Source organism: Leopardus geoffroyi, chromosome X (genome assembly GCF_018350155.1).
Source record: "Leopardus geoffroyi isolate Oge1 chromosome X, O.geoffroyi_Oge1_pat1.0, whole genome shotgun sequence".
Classification (NCBI taxonomy): Eukaryota; Metazoa; Chordata; class Mammalia; order Carnivora; family Felidae; genus Leopardus; species Leopardus geoffroyi.
In genome coordinates, this window is record NC_059343.1 from 112,196,225 (window position 1) to 112,223,834 (window position 27,610).

The following is a 27,610-nucleotide window of genomic DNA, read 5'->3' on the forward strand; positions in this document are numbered from 1 at the left end:
TCTGTGACCTATGATTGTACAAAAGTAATTTCCCCATCCACCCCAGGATTTAGCACATTTTTTCCCTTACTATTAGCACAACTCACACTTCATTTTCTCAACAATGTTTTTTGCATTGTTTTTCTCTACCTTGGTGGACTAAAGTCTGTCCACATCCTCATAACATCATTTATTCTTTTCACTTTATTGAACCAGGGCTTTTCTCCACCTACCCGGATCACATCCGGAACTGCCCAGCTTGCGCGTTCATTAAGTCCATGATTCACAAAACAATTGCCATGCAAAATTGGAAAACGCACAGAGTGAGCTGGACAATCTTCATCATCTTCCTTGAAGTGGGCCCGGTTTTTACTAGGTACCGAGCTGACACAGTTCAGGATAGGTGCCCCCAAATTTTTGGACGTCTTTTGATTCACCAAGTGATGGGGGCAAGTCAGAAAGAAACTAAATGAACAAAATAAGGAAGCAGCCAGCTTGAGCTTAGTCTGTTTGCATTTCTTTTTCCTCTTGGTTACATAAAGTATAAAGCCTCTCCCAACCAGTGTCCTAATTGATTCCTCTTTTTTCTGCCTATGGCAGGGTCTTTGATGTGGTAACTGGACAAGGCCTCATCCCGATAGCCTGTAGCTGGGTCAACTCTTTGTTATTTTGTTTGGTATTTAATCCTGGAGAGTAATGTTCTGCTCTGGTATGTTGTTTATCACTTCCAGATTATAGGTGTAGCAAATATTTTCCTAATGAAATAATCACGAACTTGGCATTCTCCCGCTGGGCTAACACAGCTAGGCTCTGTGGGGCTCTCCGTCTGGATCTTCTAGTTCCAACCCACTCCCTCCAATTTCCTTTCGGTCCATTTTAAGTTGTTCCTTTTAAGCGTATTCTCTCCAAATGCCAGGGTTTAAGGTGCTACTGGAAATGTTCCATCTTTTTCATAGTAACAACGTTTTGAAATGTCAGCGCTGTTTCCGTGTTCATGTTGAAACCCCAAAGGTGTCTTCTCGGCAGCCGCTGTGCTGTCTTTCCCCTTAAATGTTCGCAAATAAAAATATCTAGCAAAGACGCTCATTTCCAGAATCCCTTCTAGAAACCTGAACTTTCCATGCCGACTTCGTACAAGTCCTTTTGAAGTTAACTTGGGTGGCAGAATTGTGCAGGCCTAACGATTTCGAGGTGACAAACACCTGCCGCGACAGATAATTACAACTCTTGCTGTGCATTTCCTGTTTGCCGGCTGCTTTCAGGGTGAATCATGTTTGTTTCACGATGACAACTATTTCTTTACCGTGTTCCTGATTAAACTCTGTAATACCTATGGCCCCTTGGAGAGTTTGGTTCTTCGTGGTCAGTGCCTTCAATCATGGCAGACAGGAAATAATGGCACATACATCACGGTCTCAAATATCTCCCTGGAAATTATTTCAAAACAACTGGCCTCATCTTGTGGCACGCTCATCCTTGCCTTTTCTTGTGAACCCAACTCTGCATATGAATCGAGCCCCCCCTTTAAGTGCCAGCTCAGATCCTTCCAACTCCTGCAGCATTTGTGGGGTGTGCCACACGCTTGAGCGCGGAACTGGGTCCAAGACTGAGGTTCATCTTGTTCCTCCCTTCCCCCATCCCACCACACTCCAACGCACTGTAAATCCCGGTAGCGCAGACACACAGTGTGTGATCACCTGCCAGTCACCCAGTTCTCGGTGATTACAGCCTGTCCAAATGTGACAGGTTTCGAATGAAAGGGAAGGACTTGAGACTAAAGTTGAATTAATCATAACTGCTTTATGATTCTGGGAATCTACTTTGGAAACTCATTGGTTGGGGTGGGGGGGGCGTCCTTTTACAAAACTGGGAAAGGACACACTAAAGAGAGGAGGAAAGCTGCCTACGAAAGACATTGGTTACAGATTTAGTCTTCAAAACTAACCCCCTTCCAAGATGATAAAGGAATAAATTCCCCCACATGGTGATCTAGCACCTTTATGGTTTCACTTGTTTTTACATTCAAATTTTTGATCCATTTGGTTTATCTTGGCGGAACGCGTCATTCCGACTTCAGTTTTTCTCTAGGTAGCTATCCAGTTGTTCTCATGCCGTTTATTGACCAGTGTCTTATTTTTCTCTTTGGGGATGACACTTCTAGCATATACTAAACTCCTAGATGTATTTGGGTCTATTTCTGTACTTGCAATTCTTTTCGATTGCTCTCTTCGTGGCCCAGTGCCACAGCTAGAATTATGGGGGTTATATAAATGTTTTAATTTCTGGTGGAATTTCTCCCATTAATCTTCTTTCAGAAGTTTTCCTAGCTGTGCCTACTTCTCCATATGAATCTAGAATCAACTTGTCTGGGTAAAAAAGAGATACCAAAACCTCTTGGTATTCTTATTGGAACCATGTTAAATTTATATAACTTACAAACAAGGGAAATTTTCATGTCGACCCTGTATGTCCAAGAACAAAAAGATGTCTTTCTACTTGTTCTAGTTTTGGTTTTACCAGGAGTGTCTTTTAGTTTGCCTTATAAAAGATTATGGACTTTAAGTTTAAACCCAGGGTTTTTAAAGTTTTTTTGTTACTCTAAATGGATTATTCTCATTAGATCTTCAAACTGGTGTTTGTGTGTGTATCCATGATTTGGCACTTTGGAGTGGTCCGGGGTTTTCTACAATTCAAAATCCAGAAGCCATAAAAGATTCATAAATTCAACTACCCTAGGATAAGGTTTACATGGTAAAAATACCATAAGTGAATTACGCTGTAAGCCACACAAGAAACGTATTTGGATAAAGAAACGGTGGAAGCATATTTAAACAACAGTGGTCACTTGAAAGGAGCTGAGGGGACAAGGAATGGGGGGGTGGACAGGGATGGCGACTAGTGATTTTTTACTGTACACCTTTGAGTAATCTCTATACTCAAGGCGGGGCTTGAACTCCCAACCCCCAGATCAAGAGTCACATGCCCCACTGACTGAACCAGCCAGACGCCCCTGTATACCTTTTTATAGTTGATTTTTGAAGCAGGTGACTCTTACCTATTAAAAAAATCTAAACAAATTAATTCCCTTGGCAAATTAAGAAACTTAATACATTTTAGCTCACATATCTCACTCCTTCTTTTTCCTATTTAACTCGCGGGAATAGGAGACAGCTTTAGGAAACAGGAGACTAAAACTGAGTTCCTCAGAGGTAACTCAAATAAAATGTGGAAGTCAATGTGAAACTCAGGAGGTCTCCATTTTCTTTTATTTTTTAAAAGTAATTTTTGTCCTTTACAACGGGTTATCTCACACACACGTGTGCGCTTGCACACAGACGCACGCATGCGCGGATGCACACACGTGCACACACACACATACACACAGAGGACTTGAAAGGGACAGAGAAACAAGGATAGCCTCCAAACATAATTTTTTTTACAAAGTTCAAAATAGATTACATTTATGTGCTTTTCAGTCATTACACAATGTCCAGACATGATCCATTTAATGATTTATCTTCCCCAAATGGTTAAACAGTGAAGATTTTCTCTGAAAGAGTATACGTAGCTTTTACTTTAGAAGCAAAGTACTATTTCCTGCAAAAACCAACCTCAGGCATACATTTTGTGTTTATGTACATTCCTTGAGAATACTACAGTAGCAGGTGCAGAAGTTTGTTCTGTAAAAAGATCTGAAAGATGATTTTCAAGAGACTCAAGGCGTTGTGCTCTCAGATAAAAATCCTAAGTCAAGGGGCGCCTGGGTGGCTCAGCTGGTTAAGTGTCCGACTCTTGATTTCGGCTCAGGTCATGATCTCACAGTTCGTGGGTTCGAGCCCCGCGTTGGGCTCTGCGCTGACAGGACGGAGCCTGCTCCGGATTCTCTTTCTCCCTCTCTGCCCCTCCCCTGCTCGCGTGCACACTCTCTCTCGCAATAAATAAATAAACTTAAAAAAAAAAAACAACCCTAAGTCAAAAGATCAGTTATTATGATAAGAACAGTTCAAACTGCATATATATGGTTAAAGATCAGAGACGCTACAAACAAATGTAAATAGTTGTGCTTTAGGGGCTTTTTTTTTTTGGTAAAGTTGTTTTAATAAATACAAACTTAAAAAATATCTCCGTGACTGTTATAAAATAGACACGTATCAAGGATTTTGTATACTTGGCTTGGAGTTTAAAGGTGAAAAACATCTCCATATAAACCACCCGGCATCTGGTAACCCCAGACTGGGCTAGTTGCTTACAGTCAGGCAAAGGGCTAGGAAGAAATGATAAAGTGATTTTTTTTTCCTCCTGTTAACAGAAAGCATTATCCAGAGATAAAGCCAGGGCGAACCAATTAACTAAACAAATGCCTACCTTCCTTTAGAATTCTTAGGCCAAATAGAGAAGTCACCCTAATTCCGAGGGTTGCAAAAACCCCCACATGCTTTGTGTCTGGACCACAACCTGTGCTGTAGTTCACCAGATGAATGAAATATGTCTGGTCTCCTGCGAGATCCTAGGAAAGGATAAGCGTGATCCCTCAGCACTTTATGCTTTTTCTCTTGGTGCCCTCCACACATTAACCGTGAAACTCATTTTAGAAACACCATGGCAACTGTTTATAATGAGAGGACAAGGTGTAATTTACACAGGAACATTGATGTTTGTAGTTAGGAAATGTCATTTTACATTTAAGCTGGTCAGTTTGCTCTTTCAGGCGTTTAACTGTGAAGGACATACGACCTTAATCAAAGTAAATTAGAAAAAAAAGATGAGAAAAATAACAGATGGTTAAAGTCTTTTGCATAATCGGTTTAGATATAAAAAGAATTTTTTCAAATAATTTCCTAGGCGTAATTCAGAGGCATCCTTGCTGTCTGTATCATAATGTGCTAGAGTCCTTCAAATAAAATTATAGAGTAATTTAAAATATATATTATACGTTTGCAATTATACATTTGCAATTACTGTAAATCACTCAATAGTTTGTAGCATGTTAATGGAGTGAAAGAGATAAAAGGCAGTCCACATTCATATTTGCAAGATAAATTTACTTCAGAAGTCAACTGAATTCCTTGCTCATGTTCTAAGTATGGCCATTGTGATAAGACCTGAAAGAAAAAAATTGAAGAAAAGTTAAAGCCGTGCATTTTACATAATCTTCCATTCAATAAGTAATTGTTTAGGCCCCAATGAGCAAATAAAATACAGCACATGGACAGGCACCCCGCCAAGAATTCAAAGTCAGTGTGAACAGTTGATATTATACAGAAGAACTCCAGTTTATAGCAATGGGCAGTCACTGGACAGATTTAACTAAATCACTAATGTCTGGCCATAGCTAATTTTTTAACCATCAAAAATACCTCCCGCTTTATCCAGTCACATCAGCCACAATAGCAGACACGGCATTTTCAAGTATCAGGAAAGCCCGCCAACTTCATCGACAAACACATTCCGAGCCCATCCCGGGGCTCTAGGACCACAAAGAGACAGAAGCATAGTATTCCTGTTTGGCCTGTCTCTTTTGAAGCGACTCCATACGTAAAACCATAAAAATGTAATAACAGAAGAATATGCTCAGTCCTAAATAAGTGGCATAAGGAAAAAAAGTGAGTGATAAAGTACAGAGAAGGAGAATAATTGCGTAGGACCAGGGCAGTCAGAAAAGGTGCCCCAAAAGGTAAAGCTGAAATAAGCCTAAAAGACCGACAGGAATGATAAAGGAGAATGCGATCGGCGGGCATTTCAGGTGAGGGAAGATGGCAAGAGCGAGCACAAGGAGGTTGAGCGGACTCTCAGAATGAGCTTTTCGGGGAGGGGCGCCTGGGTGGCGCAGTCGGTTAAGCGTCCGACTTCAGCCAGGTCACGATCTCGCGGTCCGTGAGTTCGAGCCCCGCGTCGGGCTCTGGGCTGATGGCTCAGAGCCTGGAGCCTGTTTCCGATTCTGTGTCTCCCTCTCTCTCTGCCCCTCCCCCATTCATGCTCTGTCTCTCTCTGTCCCCAAAAAAATAAATAAACGTTGAAAAAAAAATTTTTTTTTAAAAAAGAATGAGCTTTTCGGGGAATCAATAAATAATCCAACAGGCTCCGATCCAGGATTTATCCAGGGAATCAGCTAGACAAGATTAGCTCAAAGAAGTCACAGAGTGTGGAGAGCCTTAGATGCCAAACTGTGGACTCCTACTTCTTCCTATGGACTTGGGGAACCACTGAAGGCTCCTCAGTAGGGAGTGGTGGCCGTAAAACCAGACCAGAAGGGAAATCGGTCTAACAGCAATGTGATGGAGCATTTGGGAGAAAATAAAGGGCAAGGGTGTGTGGGGGGGGGGGGAGAATAGGAAGAGAAGGGACACAGACAGAAGGTAGGGTGTCATATTTAGAAGACAATTTTTCAATTAAAAAAAAAAGAGACAAGGGGGCGCCTGGGTGACTCAGTCGGCTGAGCGTCCATCCGACTCTTGATTTCAGCTCAGGTCATGATCCCAGGGCTGTAGGATCGAGCCCCGCACCGGGTTCCATGCTGAGCGTGGAGTCTGCTTAGGATTCTCTCTCTCTCCCCCCCTGTCCTACCCGCTGCTCACCTGTGCTCTCTAAAAAATTTTTTTAAAAATTAAAAAAAAAAAAAGAAGAGCATTCCGAGGAATACTGAAAGAATACTGAAGACTTGGCGTCTCAGAAGAGGTGCCAGGAGACTACGAAGACAGGGTCTGTCATCACCAGAACCCTGATCCCTGACACATGGCAGGTACTGAGTAACTGTTCGGTTAAGGTAATTATAAGATTTCAAGCTAGGATGGCTGAAAGAATAATTTAACAGGAAATATGGGAACGGGCTTAAAGAGAAAGGCTCACGAGGTTCAACAAGGCTGCAGTGTTCACCTAGGTCACCGTATGCACTACGTCGAGGTGATTCCCTACAATCAATTCCTAGAAGTAGAAATGCTAGATCGTGGAATACATGCATTTTACGTCTTTCACATGTCTTATACCATTGAAAGTCAGCAAAATGAAGATCACTGAATACAGTATTAGGTAGTAGATCAATAGGCCACAAAGAACTAATTGAAGGGGCACCTGGCTGGCTCAGTCACAAGAGCGGGCGACTCCTGATCTTGGGGTCATGAGTTCGAGCCCCACGTTGGGTGTAGAGATTACTTTAAATAAATGACCTTCAAAAAAAAAAGAACTCAGTGAAAGCCAAAAATTAAATCTTCAAGTGCACGTTACCTCGACACCTCAACACATGCTTTTGAAGCAATCTTACCTGTTTTTCTAAAAAAAAAAAAAAAAAAAATTAAACAGGTGCCAGCACCACCGCCACCTCTGAGCCCACACATAGGACCCAAAGGCATCCTCCCAACACTTACCTAAGATATAAGCAGCCACTAATTTTTGATTCACACTTAAGTGGAGGTAGAGAGGCACCAGCGATTCCACATCCCCCAGCGTAGGAAGCATCAAAGCCGCAATGCACACCACTCCCAGGAAGACAGTTAGTAAACTAGGTCCTGAAGAGACAGTTCTGTTTTCTGTAAAAAGACAAAAATCCCCGAGCCTGCTTGTTTGAGAAGGACTTAAGACCAAAGTTGGTTCACATAAACTGCCCACCCCTCACCAGGATTCTGGTTCTGTCTGACTTCTCTCTTTCCCCAACATTTCCATTCCATGGGGACCTATCTGCTGGACTTATCTGGAAGCCCATAACTGCTGGGCCATTACAGAATAGGGTGGTGAAGTGGCATTATGAGGTAGCGAGCTCCTGCCGAAAGGTCACCATTCTTACCCCGCCCCCAACCTCACCCTCATCAGTTTCACCCCAATGTATTTCTTGTGTCTACTCCATTTTGGAGCGCACTGCCTTCTGAGAGCATCTTAGGGTAGGTCTCCAGACAAGTGTGGTCCTAATAACTGTAGCATCCTGCTACCGTTTTTGAAAATGTTTAAAGCAGCAGAAAGGCACTACTTGAGTGTTTTAAAGCTACCTGTGAAGATTCTTGTCCTCTGCTCTACCCCATTTACAGCCAAGAAGAAAGCAAAAGCAGTATCTGGCAAGTATCCCGCTAAATGAAATAAACCAGTCACAGAAGGACAAATACTGCATGATTCCACTCACGTGAAGTGTCTAAAAGAGCCGAACTCAGAATCGGAGAGTAGGACGGTGGTTGCCAGGGACTGGCGGGGGGTGTGTGTTTAAAATGGGAGACGCTGATCATGGGCATAAAGTAAAATGAGCAAGTTCTAGAGATCTGCCGTACAACATTGTGCCTATAGTTAACGCTACTGTATCGTGCACTTAAAAATGTGTGAGTAGGGCAGATCCCGTGTTAAGTGTTCTTACCACGATCAAATAAAATTAAAAAAAAAAAAACACGATCAGGCCTGCTATTCGACAGTTCTGGCTGTATGTGTACAATATTCATGGCCATATTTTTAAGAAACCCAGTAACAGTACATTCTGTCATCTAGCTTTTCGCACCACCCTTCTTTCATTAAAAGGAATAGCCAACAGCAACACAATCTGGTGTTTTATTAATGAAATAACGCTGCTCATTTTATTATTAAATGCAGCTTTTCTAAATTATTAACACCCTAGCTGTTGCATGAAGTTTAATGGAGCCTTGCCAAAGCCACACAGGTGAAAACAAATTCAGATTTTGTAGTGATTACTGCTTGAGATGAAACCATAGCATAAATACCGAAAAACAAGTCTTATGTTAGTTAATAAATGAAATATCTTTGTATCTGCTGCAGAGATAGGCTTTCAAGGAAAACATTTGTTTGTGAAAACTACACTGCTGGCTACAAACCCACAATAAAGATCATCTCAAGGAACTTTTAGTATTTAGAAAAATTCCAAAGACATTTGCGTAGATGCTTGAAATCTTTCAAAAGGGAAATTGCTTTTTTGCTGAAACTACAAGATTGTTGCAAAGATTTTACAGAGATGGAGAAAACAGTTTCCTGACCGGTCCCATCCCCCCCAGAGGGAACACGGTTAAGGCTTGATATAGATCCTTTTGGATTTTATAAATACCCATACAAACATGTAAACACTTTTTTTTAACATAAATGAGACCATAATATACACAGTGTTCTATAACTGTTTTTTCCTCTCAGAAATATATTTGAGCCTCTTAGTAGGTCAATGTATAACCATCTATCATTCTATCAGATCCTTGTAAATAAATGCCTGCCTGGCATCCCATCTCATGAACGCTCATAATTTAATCAATCCCCAATCGATGGACTTTTAGGTCATTTTCAGTCTTTCACTGTTACAAACAGTAATGACGACTGTAATTTTCTTAAGCCAGAGGGCACGGACTCAAACACTGCATAGACAGGGCAGTTCATTAGTAATATCATTAAGACAGACTCACTAAGGTTCAGCTGCATCTTTTCAAAACATCTTCCTAATAAACCTGGGCTGTGGTCGTTTGTAAAAGTATGCTTTGTGGGTTTCTCTTAAATTTCTGTTAAATGAAAAAAATGTATGTATGAGTGTATTCACGCACATAGACGAGGTCTGGAAAGTAACACGGAACACTTACATAAGCAGATCTGTGAAGTGTGTGGGACTGTAGGTGCTGTCTTCCTTTTTGAATTTGTTACTGCTATGTCTTTTCTAGTACAATCAACTCGAGAAGACATTTCTCATTTTTACTGCCTTTCAATACATTTATAAAACCCAAATCTTTCATGATCTAGCCTTTGACCATTTTCTGGCTGGTTCGCGGAGGCTCACAACGTTGTTGCCCTTGTAATATGTCTAATAAACATCTTTCTGAGCCAAAGATGTGCAAAAATAAGGACAGTTCAAAACCTCCCCCCAAACAATCTCGATTCGTTTCAACATTTTCGGTTTAGAGAAACTCAATGAAAAAGTGTAGAATTCTACATACTGGAAACCAGACATAATTTACTATGAATTTAATAAACAGGAGAAGCGACAAATACTACTTTGTCAACACAGACTCCATCAGTCACCCTTATACTCTATTAGAGAAGAAAACTTTACTTGGTTTCCTGCCACATTAGAAACATTGGGGTAACTACTCGCTAACTGGACAGCTCGGTCAGGACTTCATATGGGGCTCTACTGCGGTATCCCCTTTGCTCTGAAGACTGGCGAGAGCCATGGAAACCTTGTAAGACAAAGAAAACCAAGCCAACAGACCCTGCCAGATGAGAAGTCCAGGCCTCCTAGTGAAGGCCACGTACACACTTCCTGTGTAACTACCCTGTGCCGGGCACTGTGCTAGGTGCCGAGGACATGACGGTCAATGAGACAAGTAAGGTGCTTGCCTTCCTTCAGCTTCCCGACATGGCTGGCTTAGAGAGGTTTTTTTGTTTTGTTTTCAAAACAGAAATCACCTCATTCATTTACCTACTTTGATTTCACAATTAGAAGCATTTCCTAATACACTTCAGCTACCAAAGGATCATTATCAAAGTAAAATAAGAATAAAATGCTCAATTAATACACGCTGTAATTACTTAACCTTTTAGGATGATTTTCACCAGAACTGTAATAAATTTTATTTATTTTTTTTTTTTCAACGTTTATTTATTTTTGGGACAGAGAGAGACAGAGCATGAACGGGGGAGGGGCAGAGAGAGAGGGAGACACAGAATCGGAAACAGGCTCCAGGCTCTGAGCCATCAGCCCAGAGCCCGATGCGGGGCTCGAACTCACGGACCGCGAGATCGTGACCTGGCTGAAGTCGGACGCTTAACCGACTGCGCCACCCAGGCGCCCCAGAACTGTAATAAATTTTAAACTAAAGGAAGTATCTATCTATCGATAGACAGACAGATAGATAGATAGATAGATAGATAAAACTGAACTTTTAACCCTTATGTTTTTTGGCTATCAAACTGGTCTGTTGGGGACCTGGGTGGCTCAGTCGGTTGAGCATCTGACTTCGGCTCAGGTCATGATCTCACGGTTTGCGAGTTCAAGCCTCATGTCGGGCTCTGTGTTGACAGCTCAGAGCCTGGAGCCTGCTTTGCATTCTGTGCCTCCCTCTCTCTCTGCCCCTCCCCTCTGCTTGTGCTCTGGTCTTTCTCTCTCCCCAAAAAATAAACAAACACTAAAAAAAAATGTTTTTTAATAAAATAAACTGGTCTGTTAAAAACAGAAATGAGCCAATTATGCATTTATGGATTTAACATCAAAAAACAAGTACTCATTATATGACTCTTCTTATTCTACAGAAGGCATTTTACAGGGGGAATCTTGCATTTCATAAATATTTATAAGTCAACTTCGCAATACTGATCGGAGATCAAAGCGACATTTACCAGAGGTTCTCTTTCAGCTTCAAAAGCTGAAAATCTGGTCCTGTCCGTCCATGACAGTTGCTGAGAAGAAAGCAATCTACTGGCTGCTACCTAGTCCCTGGTCTTGGTACAGCAGAAAATCTGGGCACTGCCTGCATGGACAGAGAAGACTCTTGCCTACAGTAAATCAAAGAGGCATTACTCCCTGTGGTATCCAAATAAACACTCTAGGGTGAACAAACTGATAGGGATCTGTGAATTAATGTAATGACAAGCAGATTTGTTTTTAATTCCTCATAGATAATGTTGCAATTTCAAGGACAGCTGCTATCACATTCATCTATCACTATCAAAAAGTTTCCATGTTTTTCTATGGAAAATTTTATCTTCCTCCTCTTATAATAGGGTTGGAAGAAGATAATGAGAAGTTAAGAGGGAGGAGGACTGACGTCCAAAGAGTTGAATATGAGGATAGTGTCAATGTTGAAAGAATATATCATAACGCTTCTGAATATCTAAGCTGGAAGGAAATGAGGAATGGAGAGGGATTCAATTAATAGCCCACAGGGGATATTATAATCTACTTAGTTTAATTAACTTCAACTTTAATGAGATTTTTTTTTTTTTTTTTCAAAATAATATGAACGGTGCACCAAGCTTGGCCTATTGCCAAACACAATCTCTCTCCTTCTTCGAACTAATTAAATGAGAAAGGATACGGGAAAGTCACAGAAACAAAAGTATATAACTGCCAAATTGCGCTAGCCCCATCGAGTGCGGTAGCTGCATTCTCAGGCCACACACCTGTAAAAGGCCATGGCAACCCTGTCCTGACGGCCTCGGCTGCTGCCGAGACGCGTTCTCCCTATTTCAAGGCTAGCTCGAGGCCTCTTGCTTGACGTTAGGGTACCAGATCTCTAAGTTCGGTTTGGAAGTAATTAGGTTTAAGGGGGCAGATCATTTTTCTAGTAATGATTCTTAGCTCCCTGTTTTCAAGTTAGACATGCATAAGACCTCCGAAGGGCTTTCAAAGCAAACCAAGACTACCTGGTTGAAAGGACTGCTCAAAAAATAAACTTTCAGTTAAATGTTCCTTTATCCTTTTTTCCTCTTCTTCCTTTTGTTGTTCTTTGGCAGACGGGAGAAGAGTAGCCACAACCTCTTTCCTTCCTAAAGCCTTCCTCTGGCTTTGCTCGGAAACTTGGAGACGGAATTTGTCCGTTACACCATAGTGACAGGATCGAACGTCTCTATGACGAATCACACTGAAAACATTAAAAAATAAATGCTGTTTAGGTTTCTGGGGGCCTGTCAAACGGAATTCAGCCAGAGATTGCATACAAGAGAACATTAACTGACTTATACCCAAATACTCAAATACAGAAATTGGCTAATGATGTTAAAACAAAATCACAGCATAGACCAAAAGGAAATGGGTGGTTCTAAAATACTCGATGAAAACACAGGGCGCCTGGGTGGCTCAGTCGGTTAAGGGTCCAACTCTGGATTTTGGCTCAGGTCATGATCTCACAGTTCATGAGACTGAGCCCTGTGTCGGGCTCTGTGCGCTGACAGCGCAGGGCCTGCTTGGGATTCCCGCTCTCCCTCTCTCTCTGCCCCTCCCCCGCTCATGCTGTGCAATCTCTCACTCTCTCAAAATGAATAAACTTAAAAAAATGTCTTAATAAAATCTCTGATGAGAACACATACTCTGCAGCATAGAATAAAACTCTTAAGTGGGGTGCCTGGGTGGCTCAGTTGGTTAAGCATCGGTCTCTTGATTTCGGCTCAGGTCGTGACCTCACAGTTTGTGAGTTCGAGCCCCGCATCCGGCTCTGCGCTGAAAAGGCTGCTTGAGATTCTCTCTCTCCCTTCTCTCTGCCCCCACCCCACTTGCTCGCTCGCTCTCTCAAAATAAATAAGTAAATGTAAAAAATGTTTTTAAAGTCTGAAGTAAAAGAAAACATAGGTAAAGAAAATTCCTTTTAGCAATGGCATTTTTTTTCCCCCTTGATATCTGTGGGCAGCAAAAGTTACTAAATAGGACATATGTAAGATGGTTTCTTCCTCACAAAAGTCTCATCGACTTCTACTGACACTTATCATTCACGTAACAAATCTCACCTAGACTCAGAACTGCAAGTCTATGCACACAGGTAAAAACAAGCAATTGAATAAGTAAATAACCCAGTATGACCACTGTCAACCAGAAGGCTAACCAGAAGGCTGACAACGCACTTCCGTGTTCCTCTGAAAAGAGTCTAAAGCACTTCAATTTTTATGAGAGTTATCTGCAATTCCATTTATTTTGCTTCGTTGTTAATAGAGAACACAAACCGATTAGGTCAAAGATAACACATTTATTTGGCAAGAGACTACATTTCTTTGGAGTAGTCCTTTGCTTATTGTGTATTGAATGAAAATCAAAAGAAACCCGTGAAAACACGTCCTCTAAAGATATATCATCTTACGGACAGGAGAGGATGAAAATGTGTTCGGACAAAAAACACGTGTGCTTCTCATTCTCATGGAAGATTTAAACAAATATGGTTTACTCGGTAGCTTAAATTAAGAGCTGGTCAATGGCGGGGCACCTGGGTGGCTCAGTCGGTTGAGCGTCCGACTTCAGCTCAGGTCACGATCTCGTGGTTCACGAGTTCGAGCCCCGCGTCGGGCTCTGGGCTGACAGCTCGGAGCCTGGAGCCTGCTTCGGATTCTGTGTCTCCCTCTCTCTCTGCCCCTCCCCCGCTCATGCTCTGTCTCTCTCTCCCTCTCTGTCAAAAATAAATAAAACATTAAAGAAATTTTTTTAAAAAAGAGCTGGTCAATGGATCCATCTGGTCACCACTGGCTCCAAAGTGAAAATTAAATATGAACAGCTTGAACAAATAATCATTTATCTGACACCCTAAGACGAAATTATCTGGAAGAGCTCAGATAACCTTTTACAGATGAGCAGTCACACACTTCCTTCCTGTGTGTATAGATTAACTTCCAGGCTTATTAGCTGAATCATTTCAGATGAACTCACATTACCATCGTTCTGTGAACGTAGTGTTATTCGTTTCCCAAATGCCGCTATAATAGGATGTTCCGAAGAAAGCTAAATTCCCTATTACAGCTAGAGAAATTTAAAAGAATAAGTCAGAAGTTTACCTTCATAAAGGACCCTGCTCTGACTAAAAGCACAACAATGAGGAAATGTTCGTGGAAGTATTAACACACATATCAGCTCCAACACCATGAAATACTATTAAGTATTTGGTCAACCCGTTTAGAATCTTAGGGACTTCTTAAGAATTTTGAGACTAAAACTTCCAGCAGAAATTCAAAATATATCAAATGCCTATGTGGGAACGGCTTCAGGACGAGAGCCTTTTCAAGTTAAACACATAAATATGAACACACTTAAAACATGTTACCAGGAAGTGATTTCGACTTACATATCCACACAACACTGAGGCTTTACTGCACCTGCAGCATCGACGACAACATACTTATTTGGAGTAGTACACAAAACTGAAAGAAAAAGTCACAATGGCCATTAGTGTTTTTTAAAAATTAGTTTCTACAAGTAAAAAATTAGTAGGGACTAGTTAAAACTCCATGAAATAGACCTGGGAGACTCACCTTTGAACTTTAAGGCAAACTCATAGGGATTATACAGAGTCAACACTTGCTTATGTGTTGACTGGTCATCTGCATAAAATATTAGCTCCGTGGGAAACACAAACACAGGAAGATTTCCTTCCACTAACTCTGGCTGTCTTTTTTGTTGATGCATTGGCACTGAATCCCCCTTGCTGCAGCTTCTGTTTTTACAGTCTCAAATCTATTTTGGACTTTTCTTAAGTCAGTTAGTTAAAAACTCCAAAGCATTTTGGCAATCTAGAAAGAGAAGAAGAGAGAAGGAAATCGAATGATACCTGTTTTCATTTGTTGTCCCTCCACAAAAAAAGCATGTTCAGCTTGCATTAAAATAGGTCCCCAAATCATTTTAAAGATACCCTTTGACTTTTCCTCTTGGCCTACTTATACGGTTAGTACCAAACTATGCAAAGAAATTTACACACACTCCTTCACAGTCAAGATTTCAACCTATGATAAATTACATAAATGCTAGAATAAAGAAGTGTTTCTACCTCAAATTAATCACCCTCTTTCAAAGAGGTGCGATCACGGACAGCACTCTTTTAAAACCTCGGATTTCTTAAGAAGCGGAATAAATCAGGGGTGCCTGAGTGGCTCGGTCGGTTGAGCATCCGACCCTGGATTTTGGCTCAGGTCACGATCCCAGGGTTGTGGGACTGAACCCCCTGTCAGGCTCCACGCTCAGCATGGAGCCTGTCTGAAATTCTCCCTCCCTCTCTCTCTCTCTCTTTTTCTCCCTCTCTCTCTGCCCCTCCCCTGCTCGCACTCCCTCTTAAATAAACCAACTTCTTTAAAAAAGAATAAATCAGGTATGGTCACAACTGACTTTATGTGAGCTAACCAGACTTCTTCAAGACTAAAAAGTATAAAACAAAGGAAGTTTCCGTGATTTGTGGGAGAAAAACGTGAGACTTACTTTCACACTCATTTCAACCATGCTTTAGTTAGTGCTTTCTGGCCGCATAGGTGGAAGAGTTTTCATCTTTTTTCTACCGAAAACCCAAGACAAGCAAAAATGTCTTGAAAGGAAGCTGAATATCCAGACTTGTTAAGGAGTCCTTGGGAGTCTTCTATGAAAATCCAAAGTCAGTAAATAGGCTGTGGCATGCAAGTGGCACTGTGCCTCCCCTCCTACGTCAAGTACACAGGCTTCATGAGAACTATTTGCTTCCAACTTAGAGACCTTTTGGATTCCTTCTGGGGTTCTCGAGTATGTTCTGAATAGTTGTGGCTGGCACAAGTCTGACGGTCTGGTGTGTGTGATGTTTCTGTGTTTATTTCTCAGGCTAATTTTAATCAACAACGTTCCGATTTAGCTACCATCCTAAGAATGTGGCTTTTGAAAATGCAGAAGCTGGAACAGCGCGATCACAGGAAATGTCTGATTTTTCACTCGGTAGAGCATACCTTTAAAATAGGCCATACACCACTTAATACTTTGCGTTCAGGTTCCCACACAGTCAAAGAGAAATAGAACAGAAGATTAAGCTGTTTGGTTTTACCAGCTATCAGGGGCCTGTGTGCTGATTCTGCCTGAGGCCTTTCTAACTTTTATCAAGGAAGATACTGTGTAATCATGGATACACGTTTTTATTCTTTCCTTTCAGTTGAACACCTGTTATAAGCCAGCAACTATGTCGGGGGCTGTGCAGAGATACACAGAGGGCCCTGACCTCAAAAGACTCGAGTCTAACTGATGGAACAATATTTCATCTACCCCTGTCATGAGGCATACCACTCTATATAAAAGTGCTAGGCATTTACGAGACTACCTGAGTTAGTCTTCCTGGAAGAGGGGCCAAGGGACGACATTTGAGGTAGTTCCTAAAGAAAACAAAGATATATACTTCTGTGTCTGGGGGGAGGGTGGGGGGCCACAGGTAGGAAAGGCTCTCTGACCTAGGGAACGGCCTATGCCAAGTCACAGAAATGTGGAGGTGAGGGACAACATTGGGAAGGTCATAACCTCCAAGCTTTCCCGGATCATCATTTGACTCATCCTTATACTTTGTGGCACACATGTAGCTCATGACAGCTGTGGGGTGGTTTTGGGTTTGGGTTTTTTTTGACCAAGCTGAAAGGGCCTATTGACATTTCTATTAGTAATAACATTTAATATGTGTATAATTCATAACAGATTACAAACTTTTTATTAATTACACATACTGAATTAATTAATACATGCAATGCTTTTAGCACTTACTGTAGGCCAGGCAATGTTCTAAGTGTTTGCTGGGGTTATTAAATGAGGAAGAGACTAGACAGAGACAATAAAGTCAGCAGGCCTCCTGCCCTCAGTCCGGCGTCTCCACTCTACCAAACTGTCGGTTGTAATACAATAAAAGTAAGATCATTCTGAAGAACATCTGGTGAAATCATTCTCATTTTGAGTTTTTATTTGCCACGACTTTCTGTCTTTTCTTTCACGACTTTTCTGTCTGCTAAGAGCCATACACATTTCTATTTGGATAATGTGCTCTCAGAAGTCTGGCATATTGTTTTTGACAGAAAATAATTAGCTCTATTACTTGCTTAGTAAGCTTGGCTATTAGAAACAGAACAAACAAGTTTGCCCTCACTAAATAATAGTCAACATCTCATTCTGAAACTATGTTAGGATGAGAATTTCGCTTATGGTAAAAGGTGGGATGGCATCTGATTTATGGAAAATAGGTTAGTCGATAAATGTTGGTAAAACCAGGAATCCAACTAGGGGGAGGAAAATAGTTGAATTTATTCCTAACACCTTGTAAAATTCTAAAATTTTATTAGGGTAAATTCCAAATGGATCCAAGTTTTAAATGTAGAAAAATAAAACCATAAAACACCAGAAACCATGGGTCTTTTTTTTTATATATAATCTGAGGCTTTCTAACAACCAGAAACCAAAATACATTGATAAATTCAACTGTATAAAAACTCTTAAAACACTGCAAGACAAGAAAACTTTTAAGCAAAGCCAAAAGAACATTTTCAATCACAGGCCATGTCTAACTCCCTTACTGTATGTAGAGGAAATATAAATCACTATGAAAAAGCACTCTATAAAAATGAGCAAATGCTACAATATTTTATAGAAACTGACACACTGGGTGCTGGGTGGCTCAGTCTGTTAAGCATCTGATTTCAGCTCAGGTCATGATCTCATAATTCAGGAGTTCGAGTCCCACATCAGGTGAACACAAGCCCCACTTTGGGTGAGCCCTGCTTCTGTGTCTCTCTCTTTTCTCTCTGCCCCTCACTTACTTGAGCCCTCTCGAAAGAAAGAAAGAAAGAAAGAAAGAAAGAAAGAAAGAAAGAGAGAGAGAAAGAAAGAAAGAAAGAAAGATACAAATTGTTTTTAAACTTACCAAAGGCCATGTAACTTCACTCACAAGAGAAATACAAACTAAAGCTATACTGAAACACGTTATTACTTGTCAGATTGGCAAAAATCAAAAAGTTTGAGGGGTGCCTGGGTAGCTCAGTCAGTTAAGCATCTGACTCTTGATTTCGGCTCAGGTCACGATCTCACGATCCCCGATGCGGGGCTCGATCCCACGCTGCTGGCAGCGCAGAGCCTGCTTGGGATCCTCTCTCCCTCTCTCTGCCCCTCCCCTGCTCGTGCATACATGCTCTCTCGCTCTTTCTTTCTTTTTTTTTTTTTTTTTAATTTTTTTTTTCAACGTTTATTTATTTTTGGGACAGAGAGAGACAGAGCATGAACGGGGAAGGGGCAGAGAGAGAGGGAGACACAGAATCGGAAACAGGCTCCAGGCTCTGAGCCATCAGCCCAGAGCCTGACGCGGGGCTCGAACTCACGGACCGCGAGATCGTGACCTGGCTGAAGTCGGACGCTTAACTGACTGCGCCACCCAGGCGCCCCACTCGCTCTTTCTTTCAAAATAAATAAATAAACATTTAAAAAATATTTTTAAAAAAGTTTGATAGCACATGGTGGAAGCAACCAGGCACGCTCTTAACATTGCTGACAGGGCTATAAACTGGCTCACTGACTATAGCTGGTAAGAAATGAACGCACATGTCCTTGGTGCTAGAGACTCTGCTTCTAGGAATTTATCCACCATAAATATTCCTCTTGTGTGAAATTATGCATGTGGAGGTTTTTTAATCCTCAGTACTGAGGATTAAATAATTTATGTGAAGCACACAGAACAAAGCCCAACACTCAGTAAGGGCTAGCTGTTGTCAATAGTAAAAGACTGGAAACAGCCCAACTGTCCATTAATAGGGGAGTCATAAAATAAAGTATGATACAGCCAATCATTGGGATACGAGGCATCTGTCAAGAAGAGGCAGCTCTTGGGGCGCCTGGGTGGCTCAGTCGGTTAAGTGTCCAACGTCAGCTCAGGTCGTGATCTCACGGTCCCTGAGTTCGATCGAGCCCCACGTCAGGTTCTGTGCTGACAGCTCGGAGCCCGGAGCCCGCTTCGGATTCTGCGTCTCCCTCTCTCTCTGCCCCTCCCCTGCTCGCGCTCTGTCTCTCAAAAATAAATAAACGTTAAAAAAAAACTTTTTAAAAAAAGAGGAGAAAGCTCTTTGTGTAGTGTGGATATGGACTGATCTTCAAGGGTAGTGTTAGGTGGGGAAAGCAAGGCACGATGCAGAGTATAGAGTATGCTGCCGCTTGTGTGGTAGAGGGACATTTCCTGGCCACGGGTCAAGTATCTGTGGAAGGACAGCCAGGGCGGCCCCTGGAGAGACAAACTGAGTGGCTGGGGATAGGGCTGGAGGGGAGGTTTTCTCTGGATGACTTTTTGTACCTTTTGAATTCTGAACCCTTGAATACCTATTCCAAAGTTTAAAACAAAAATTTGAGGGGGCGCCTGGGTGGCTCAGTCAGTTAAGCATCCGACTCTTGATTTCAGCTCAGGTCATGATCCCAGGGTTGCAGGGCTGAGCCCCCCATCAGGCTCTGCACTGAGCATGGAACCTGCCTGAGAGTCATTCATTCTCATTCTCCTTCTCTCTCTCTCTCTCTGTCTCTCTGTCTCTCTGTCTCTGTCTCTCTCTGTCTCTGTCTGTCTGTCTGTCTCTCTCTCTCTCTCGGTCCCTTCCTCCCTCCGCCCTGAGTGTGCTCACTCTCTCCCTAAAATAAAAAATAAATAAAAGAAAATTAGATTAAGTTATATTAAATTAAATTAAAACTCGAATTAAACAACCACTCTACCAGGGCCTAATTCGGAAAAGGTGCCAGTGTTGAAACTCAAGAAGGAATTTAGAAACAATGTGTGACAAATCTCCGTTAATTGCATTTTCCAATTCATGATCCTTTAATAACGCTGAAAGCCCTCAACTGCTAAATACAACGATGCAATTCTTTAAAATAATTTTTTTTAATTTTTTTTGATGTTTATTTTTTGACAGAGAGAGACAGAGCATGAGCGGGGGAGGGGCAGAGAGAGAGGGAGACACAGAATCTGAAACAGGCTCCAGGCTCCGAGCTGTCAGCACAGAGCCCGACGCGGGGCTCGAACTCACAGACCGCGAGATCGTGATCTGAGCCGAAGTCGGACGCTCAACCGACTGAGCCATCCAGGCGCCCCTAAAATGATTGTATATGCAACAGAAACACATCACAGTGAGAAAAACAAAGGTTTAAGATGGCTGGCAACCTGAGGAAAACGTGCAACGTTCTGTTACACAGGAGTAGGACACGCTTTATAAATCTGACTGGGAAGTCAGAGTTAACCACACAGAACAAGCACTAAACTCTTGCTTCTAACCCTAGGGGGAGGTTCACTGGCATTCGTCGGAGTGCAAGTTTTGCTAGCTCTCCATAATGGCTCAGAATTCTTATCCTTCTCATTTCGAAGCTTTCTCTCTACGAGTTGGATACGTACACCTTTTCCCATGAATTATGAATAGGCTGTCCATCCCCCAGTCACCATTAAAGAAAGAAGTGTTTCGTCGGCTTTAGCACTTTATTATTTCTTTTTTGTAGCCCCGTTCCCATTTCGCACGTACCTTGGCTAAGATATAAATTGCCTCCCGAACTCCAACCAATGGAAACCGGAGAGGAATTAGCACCAGGTCACCAAGGGCAACGTTAGAGACTTTGCCAACACACATAATGAAGCCTAACACCTGCCTCTAACTGATGGTGTTCCAGAGACTAACGCTTTCTCTTTGCTTCTGTCCATATCGCAAAATGATAAAGTGCAAAAATTCTGGGGAGAGATGATATACTAAAGCCGGTAAAGCCTCACTACAGATCGGTTGAGGAGGTCGCTTTCCCCAAATCAAAGACACACCAAGTCAAAGACTGTTAGCTCTCAGCCCTTCTCATTTGACCCAAGAGGAGAGCACGCCCAGGAGTTAAGGGACTTACCCGAGGTTGCACAGGGTACTGGTGGCGAATCTCTGGTCTCCAGACCCACACTTGCCTGTACAGTAACCATCTCCTCTGGGTCTCATTCCCAAAGTCCTGCCTCCGGTGCGCTCACTGTCACACGTGCCCTCATCTCTACAAAATCTCCCTGCTTTTCCAGGAGAGAAGAGCTCTCAAAAGGAGGATCCCAAATTCAAGTCCTGATGTGTGTGTGTTTCCTTTTCGGTTTTACAAAGAAACCGAGAGCCGATTTCACTTACTAAGTTGAGCACGCTTTCTTTTCCGGGTTATGAAAGAACAGTTACGGCTGTCAGTAGCTATTCACTAGGGCATGGGTACCCAAGGTTTATTTTATTCTTCCTCTCTGGACACCAAAATGTTCTGCATTCTTCAAAGCCTACTTCAGATTTCCCCTTTGTGCTCTCCCCTCTATGTCCCTGATCTATACAGATCGCACTGATTTTGTCACGTGATCTTTTACTGTACTTACTGTATTCGTGGCATATCCTGACATCGGCTTCGTGTGGATTACTTCTGACGGCCCAGACTTCAAGCATAATGCCATATTGTGTTTCTGTGGGTTTTTTGTCGGCTCGGGTTTGGGGGCATCCTACATGGACCCAGCCTCGGGCACTTAGCAGCTTTGCCTACGGGCGTCTAGTGATGACAGTCTCCCCCATCGAGGAACATTCCTGTACCTCATAGCTGAGCGCACTTTGTCCATAAAAGACAGGGAAAGGATCCCAGTTAAGGGAGCAGTAAATCTACGGTGGCTGCTTGCCAGGGGTTCAGGTGAGAGAACAGACAACACGCGCTCCCAGCTGTCTCTCCCCACACCTCCCGCCCGCTCTCCTGCCCCTCTCCCTTGTCATCAGCCCTGGCTCCTCAGCGGCCGCCTAGGTTCCCGAAGAGCCCCAGCCTTACGGGGAGACAGCGCAGCTGGCAGCTGGCGATGCAGGAATGGCCTTGTCCGTTTCCTCTGTACAAAGGCACAGGGATACAACCATGAATGAAAATCTGAAAGAAAATCCGATGCCTGTACACCACCTTGTGACCAGTCTGTAAACTACTCTCTCTCTCCCTCCCTGTCTCTCTCTCTCTCTCTCTCACACACACACACACACACACTCACACAAAAGTCTAAACACATAAAGTCCTCACACACTCTCCACTATCAGTCCGGGGAGACCGGCACCCCCCCGCCCAGTGTGATTTTTTTTTTTTTTTCTGTTTTCCTCCCTTTCGAGTGACCAGAAGGAAAAGAGAAGACTCGGAGAGAAGTGGGAATTTCCAAACCTTTGCCCACTACAGACTCAAAATGGAGATTGCACACAGAAACCACTTTAAAGGCATAGTGTCATTTGCACCCCCCCCCCTTTTTGGGGGGACACGGGAGGCTGTGAGAAAATCAAATGGAGTCAGTGGCCCTTGGGGATTCTTGTGCAGAAAGTGGGTTGAGGTTTGAAACGGTTAAGGATAACCTGAAGCCGACTTCCCCAGAAACAAGTGAAGTGACCCGTCTGCTTGGCTCCAGTGTACCGGCTACGGACCCCCTCTCTCCGGCTCTCGAGTTTACTCTGATCAGGGTTCTGGCTCCACCCCTGGGCCCGCTCCCTTTTATCTGGGCACAGGAACTATCTCCTTCTGCCATATTTGGTGCAGGCCTGCCAGTGGCCAGCTAAATACTAAGCAGTTAAGAGCAGTTAAGTTCTTTTGCTCTAGTCTCGCCAGTGTTAAAACCGCTTCTTCCTTCCCATTTCATCGACTCGGCTCTCTTCCTCTTTAAATTTCCAGTACTGTCTGTTAGGAATTTTAAGGGCTGGTACATTCCTGAAGTCAGGTGTTTCACAGGCACTGTTCTGCTGTTCACTTCACAGCAGTCTATACACTGTAAAGGCTGAGTAGTGTATGTTTTAAGATTAAAAAAAAAATAAAGATGCCCTCCAGTAGCATCTTTTTAAAAATATTTTTCTTAGGGGCGCCTGGGTGGCTCAGTCAGCTGAGCGTCCAACTTCAGCTCAGGTCATGGTCTCGTGGTTCGCAAGTTCAAGCCCCGCATGGGGCTCGCTGCTGTCGGCCAAGACCCCACTTCAGATCCCCTGTCCCCCCACCCCTGCCCCTCCCCTGCTCACGCTCTCTCGAAAATGAATACACATTTTTTTAAAGAAACACATTTTTCTTAAACTAGTTATTTCCAACCTTTGTTTTACAAGATCTCAAGATCTTCCGTTATTTCGAGATGTATGTGCAATTCTCAAAGCGAAATCCCTATTAATCCACATTAATTACTTCGTTATATGAAATACCTATGTTGCTACCTACGGCACTCTCCAACGTTTTAGAGTCACAAAGTCATTCAAGGACCATTAACTGAGCACTTATTATACGCTAGGCACTGTGCTAGGGAAGGTGGAGCAAGGATGGAAACATGGTCTCCACCCTCGAAAAACTCCGTCTGGCACAAAAACCAGATATACATAGTAATTAGGGTATCATGTGACCGCGTTAAAATGCCGGTGGATTAAAAAGCTCTAGGGGCCTAAAGAAAGTGACGGTGTGCCTTAAATAGGAGTTTGCAGTGGGAGTGGAGAGGGGGGGGGAGTTCCCGGAAGAACATGTGTCGAAGCACGAAAGGGACTCTTAAGATGAAGCTCTGGCACTGCGTGTGGTTAAAAAATAGCATGTATGGGGGAGTGGCAAGGGATGGTGAAAAATCCTGTAAGCCACGTTCGGGGGTGTAGACTTGATCCTGGATGCCCGTGGTTGTCAACATGTGGTACTGGACCGGCAGCAGCTTCACCCGGGATCTCGTTAACAAGGCAAATTCTTGGGTCCCAAGCTAGACCTACTGACCCAGAGGCTCTGGAGGTGGGGCCCGGTCACCCGCGCTTTCACAAGCCCTCCGGATGATTCTGACGCAGGCCGCGCTTGGAGAACCACGCTGCAGGTGATGAGAAGATGCTCTGATGGGTTTGGAGCAGAGAACCGCCTGGATAAGATCTCAAGCAGGAGCACCGGTTGCCGCCGCCGCCGCCGGGGCAAGCACGGCTCCCAACTCCGGAGTGGTTACAGGCAAATACAAACAACGCTTGAAAATACAAACAACGCTTAGGGGCGCCTGGGTGGCGCAGTCGGTTAAGCGTCCGACTTCAGCCAGGTCACGATCTCGCGGTCCGTGAGTTCGAGCCCCGCGTCGGGCTCTGGGCTGATGGCTCAGAGCCAGGAGCCTGTTTCCGATTCTGTGTCTCCCTCTCTCTCTGCCCCTCCCCCGTTCATGCTCTGTCTCTCTCTGTCCCAAAAAAAATAAATAAACGTTGAAAAAAAAAAATTTAAGAAAAAAAAAGAAAGAAAATACAAACAACGCTTGAATGTGACCTGAAGAGACGAGGGCCCAGAAGAAGGCAGTAGGAATGGAGAGGAAACAGAGTTTAGAGATCTTTTACGGGTGGCCCAGATTCAATCAGGTGCCGAGGATATATCCATACAAAGGTGTGACTGAAATGGCTTTTAGATAAAAGCTGCAGCCTTGCCGGAGGTATCAACCACCCACTAGGCGTTTCCCGAAAGAAGTGTTCCACGCGGTCCCTAGCAAAAGGGGAGGTGGAGCGCAATGTCTGTGTTTCCAGTGGCAAAAACAAGCGGTGCCCTGGCTTCCACACGAGTCTTCCGGTCAGCTGGGCAGTTTGACTTCTCACTGGAAGTCAGCAAACTGGCATTCATAGTAACATAAAAATCTTTTGTGAGTTTGGTTAGTGTGAATCCAATCCTTGAGACTGACTGACAATTTCTGGATGTGCTGGCAAAATTAAGTTTCAAGCGCTGCAAAGCTGAAAATAGGCGTCGGTTCCGGTGATCGAACCAACCAAGGCACGGACGAGGTGAGACCCTGCTAGAGCCTTCTGTTCATCCTAACTTCATCACTGATCACACAGTCCACTTAATTCAGGAAGAAGCTGGAATGAATGAAAGAATCACTTTGTACTATGCCCGGAAGGTCAAGAAAGTCGGGTGTACCTGTTACTTCTAACTTTGGAGGCAGGATTTAGCTGAGGCTAAATCTTCCATTTCCTGATCGAGAGGTGAGAGGGACAACCCACATGGCTAATTTACCTAATGAGAATTTGAGCACAATTCCTATTTCTACTAGGACTCTGGATACCTCTCATTATGTACCGTATGTTTTCCAGCTGATATCAATATCTTGGCTTATTTGACCAACTTATTTTGTCCAAGAATAGTTCCCCATCAAAAACTGCACTGTTTTATGGAAGTTGAGAGCAATCAGGCACCCTGGAGATTAAAACAAAACTTTCATACTATAGATGAGGAAACAGAGGGCCTCAAAGAGCAAATCACTTCATCTATTTATTGTAGGGCAAGCTTTTCCAGAATACAAGGTGGCAAAACAAGATTCAGAGCAACACGGATGGATAATCGGTTCGTTTAAATTTTAGACAACATTTAAAATTCCTCTATTTTCCATCTTAAACGTTTTAAAAACAGAAAATGAAGAGTAGCAAATTACTTACTTTATTGGGCTATTAGAGGACGGGGAAGCTTTTCTTGTAGTTTCTCGTTTTCAGAAACTAGAGTTAAATGTCAAAACTTCAGGAGAAAAAAATTAAAAAATTGGGGGAGAAAATGTGCATGAACAATTCAAGGAGAGAAACATGCATTCTTTTATAAGCTACCTGTTCTGTTTTCTGTCTTTGCCTACAAAGGGGTAACTTTGCACTGAATGTTGTCCATTACATCCAATTACATATTACATGTGAAGGGAATCTATCACCACTACCCCTTACAGATTTGAGAAACTCCAGATTTTCCAACATCCTGGTATTTGAGTAAACCTCGTATTTTTGAGAGCTCTAGAAATGCTTCAGAAACTAGTTTGATCTTGTATGCCGTTTGGGTATGCAGACGTGAACAACTTGAAAGGCACATTTTGGCCCCGTTTCCTGTTTTCCAAACTTCCCACTGCTTTCTATCAAATATGTATGTGATCTAAAAGTTGGTGTTCACTCCCTGGTCAGTATCCTGTATATAGCATTTTACAGGCAGATTTCCAAGCACTTAAAGGAAATGTGGACACGGTTTTCGTCATCAAGAATGTATTAAATTCCAGGTGTGCCCTGGCTGAAAAGTAGACTTTTCCCCTTCTGTCTGGAATTCACATTAAGAACGCAATGCATTCCGATAGAACAGGGCTGCTTTTTAGGCAAGATCCAAAGGATCCCATTTTCCAGGTCTGCGTCCATCTCTGATTCCCCTCAGAGGTCAACAATCGGGACCGTTTTTTATTATTTGCCCTCTCGCTCGCTCCCCGCTGTGAGGTCTCTTAGACTCTACTCGGGCAGAAATGCAACTTCAGTCCGGAGAGGGCAGATGTCAGTTACTTCGAAACCGCAGAACATTGATTAAGGGCTGGAGGGCAGGAGAGGGAGTATCAAACGGTCCGTTCTAGGACTTCAGCTCCACCTGACTGGGGCCCAGCCTTTCCAGCCTTCGTCCCCACACCGGCCGGCTCCATGTGAAACCGGTCATGTGAGCCTGTTTACAGCCGAGCAGCTGGTGCAACCATCAGGATCCGTGCGGAGGTCCAGGAAAGGGGACGGATGCAGGCCACGTACCCCTTCCACTACCGCCCCCCGTCACTATTCCACGAAGGCGTTCGCTCTCCCTCCCTGCCTCGCCACCCCACTTTCACCTCCCTCCGGCCATCCCGGGACGCCTCGCTCCGGCCCCATCGATTTCCTTCCAGTTGCTCGCCGGGGGGGACCGACTGGGTGGGGGGAAGGAGGAGTTAGGGCGAGGTCGGTGTCACCCCGAATGGGGAGTCAACCTCCCTCCCGCAGTCCTCCTCGAAACATCCGCCAAAGAGTTGTCCCTGGAGTCGCATCCCCGGGGCAACCGAACTCTGCCGGGCAGGCACCGGGAGGATCCCGCGCCTGCTGCCTCCGCCCGGGCACGAAAAAGGCACACACGGGCCGGCCCGACCCCGGAGCCGGGATCCGCGGGCGGCCGGGCAGCTGACAGTCAGAGAAGGGGCAGAAAGGACTCCATCTGCCCGCTCCCACCTCCCACCCGCATCCCGGCGCCGCGGAGCCCCGCCGTCAGTCGCAGAGCCAAGCCCGGGGGTTGGGTACGGCTCATTCTTTGCGCGGGGTCTCGCGCCAACGTAACTTCCACGTCTTCCCGAAGTCGGAGGAAGTGGGTGACGGGACGGGGGGGGGGGGGGGACTCACCTCGGCAACACCGGCTCCTCGGAAAGCAGCTGCGACTGCTCCTCCGGTCCTTTGTCAGCGTCTCTAAGCTGCACTGCCTGCTGGGATACCGGAGGACTCAAATGCCACCTCTCTCCGCCCTCGAGGA

General features: G+C 43.8%; 2 protein-coding genes across 8 annotated transcripts in view; one reads left to right on the top strand and one right to left on the bottom strand.

Moving 5' to 3' along the window:
• Positions 1–27,610, top strand: part of LOC123594165 (P2R1A-PPP2R2A-interacting phosphatase regulator 1-like) — a 102,834-nt gene that overhangs the window by 73,510 nt on the left and 1,714 nt on the right. The window contains exon 12 of one of the 2 annotated variants that reach the window (XM_045470838.1): positions 11,191–11,883. The exons of the other annotated variant lie outside the window; for it this stretch is intronic. Within the exon in view, the coding sequence (XP_045326794.1) occupies position 11,191 (1 nt within the window). The 3' untranslated portion in view covers positions 11,192–11,883. Of the gene's footprint in view, positions 1–11,190; positions 11,884–27,610 lie in introns of those variants that run through there. 2 annotated transcript variants of the gene reach the window in all.
• MOSPD1 (motile sperm domain containing 1) lies at positions 3,218–27,610 on the bottom strand. Of its 6 annotated transcripts, none has more exons than XM_045470842.1 (7): positions 27,484–27,606; positions 15,824–16,314; positions 14,887–15,144; positions 14,700–14,775; positions 12,304–12,521; positions 7,341–7,502; positions 3,218–5,081 (listed from the first exon to the last, which is right to left on the bottom strand). In XM_045470842.1, exons 3-7 carry the CDS (start codon positions 15,038–15,040, stop codon positions 5,050–5,052), a joined length of 642 nt encoding a protein of 213 aa, XP_045326798.1. In that variant the 5' UTR covers positions 15,041–15,144; positions 15,824–16,314; positions 27,484–27,606; the 3' UTR covers positions 3,218–5,049. The 6 variants fall into 6 exon arrangements, with proteins under 6 accessions (XP_045326798.1, XP_045326800.1, XP_045326799.1 ...); XM_045470844.1 differs by lacking the exon at positions 27,484–27,606 and adding an exon at positions 24,092–24,342; XM_045470843.1 differs by lacking the exon at positions 27,484–27,606 and adding an exon at positions 21,729–23,109.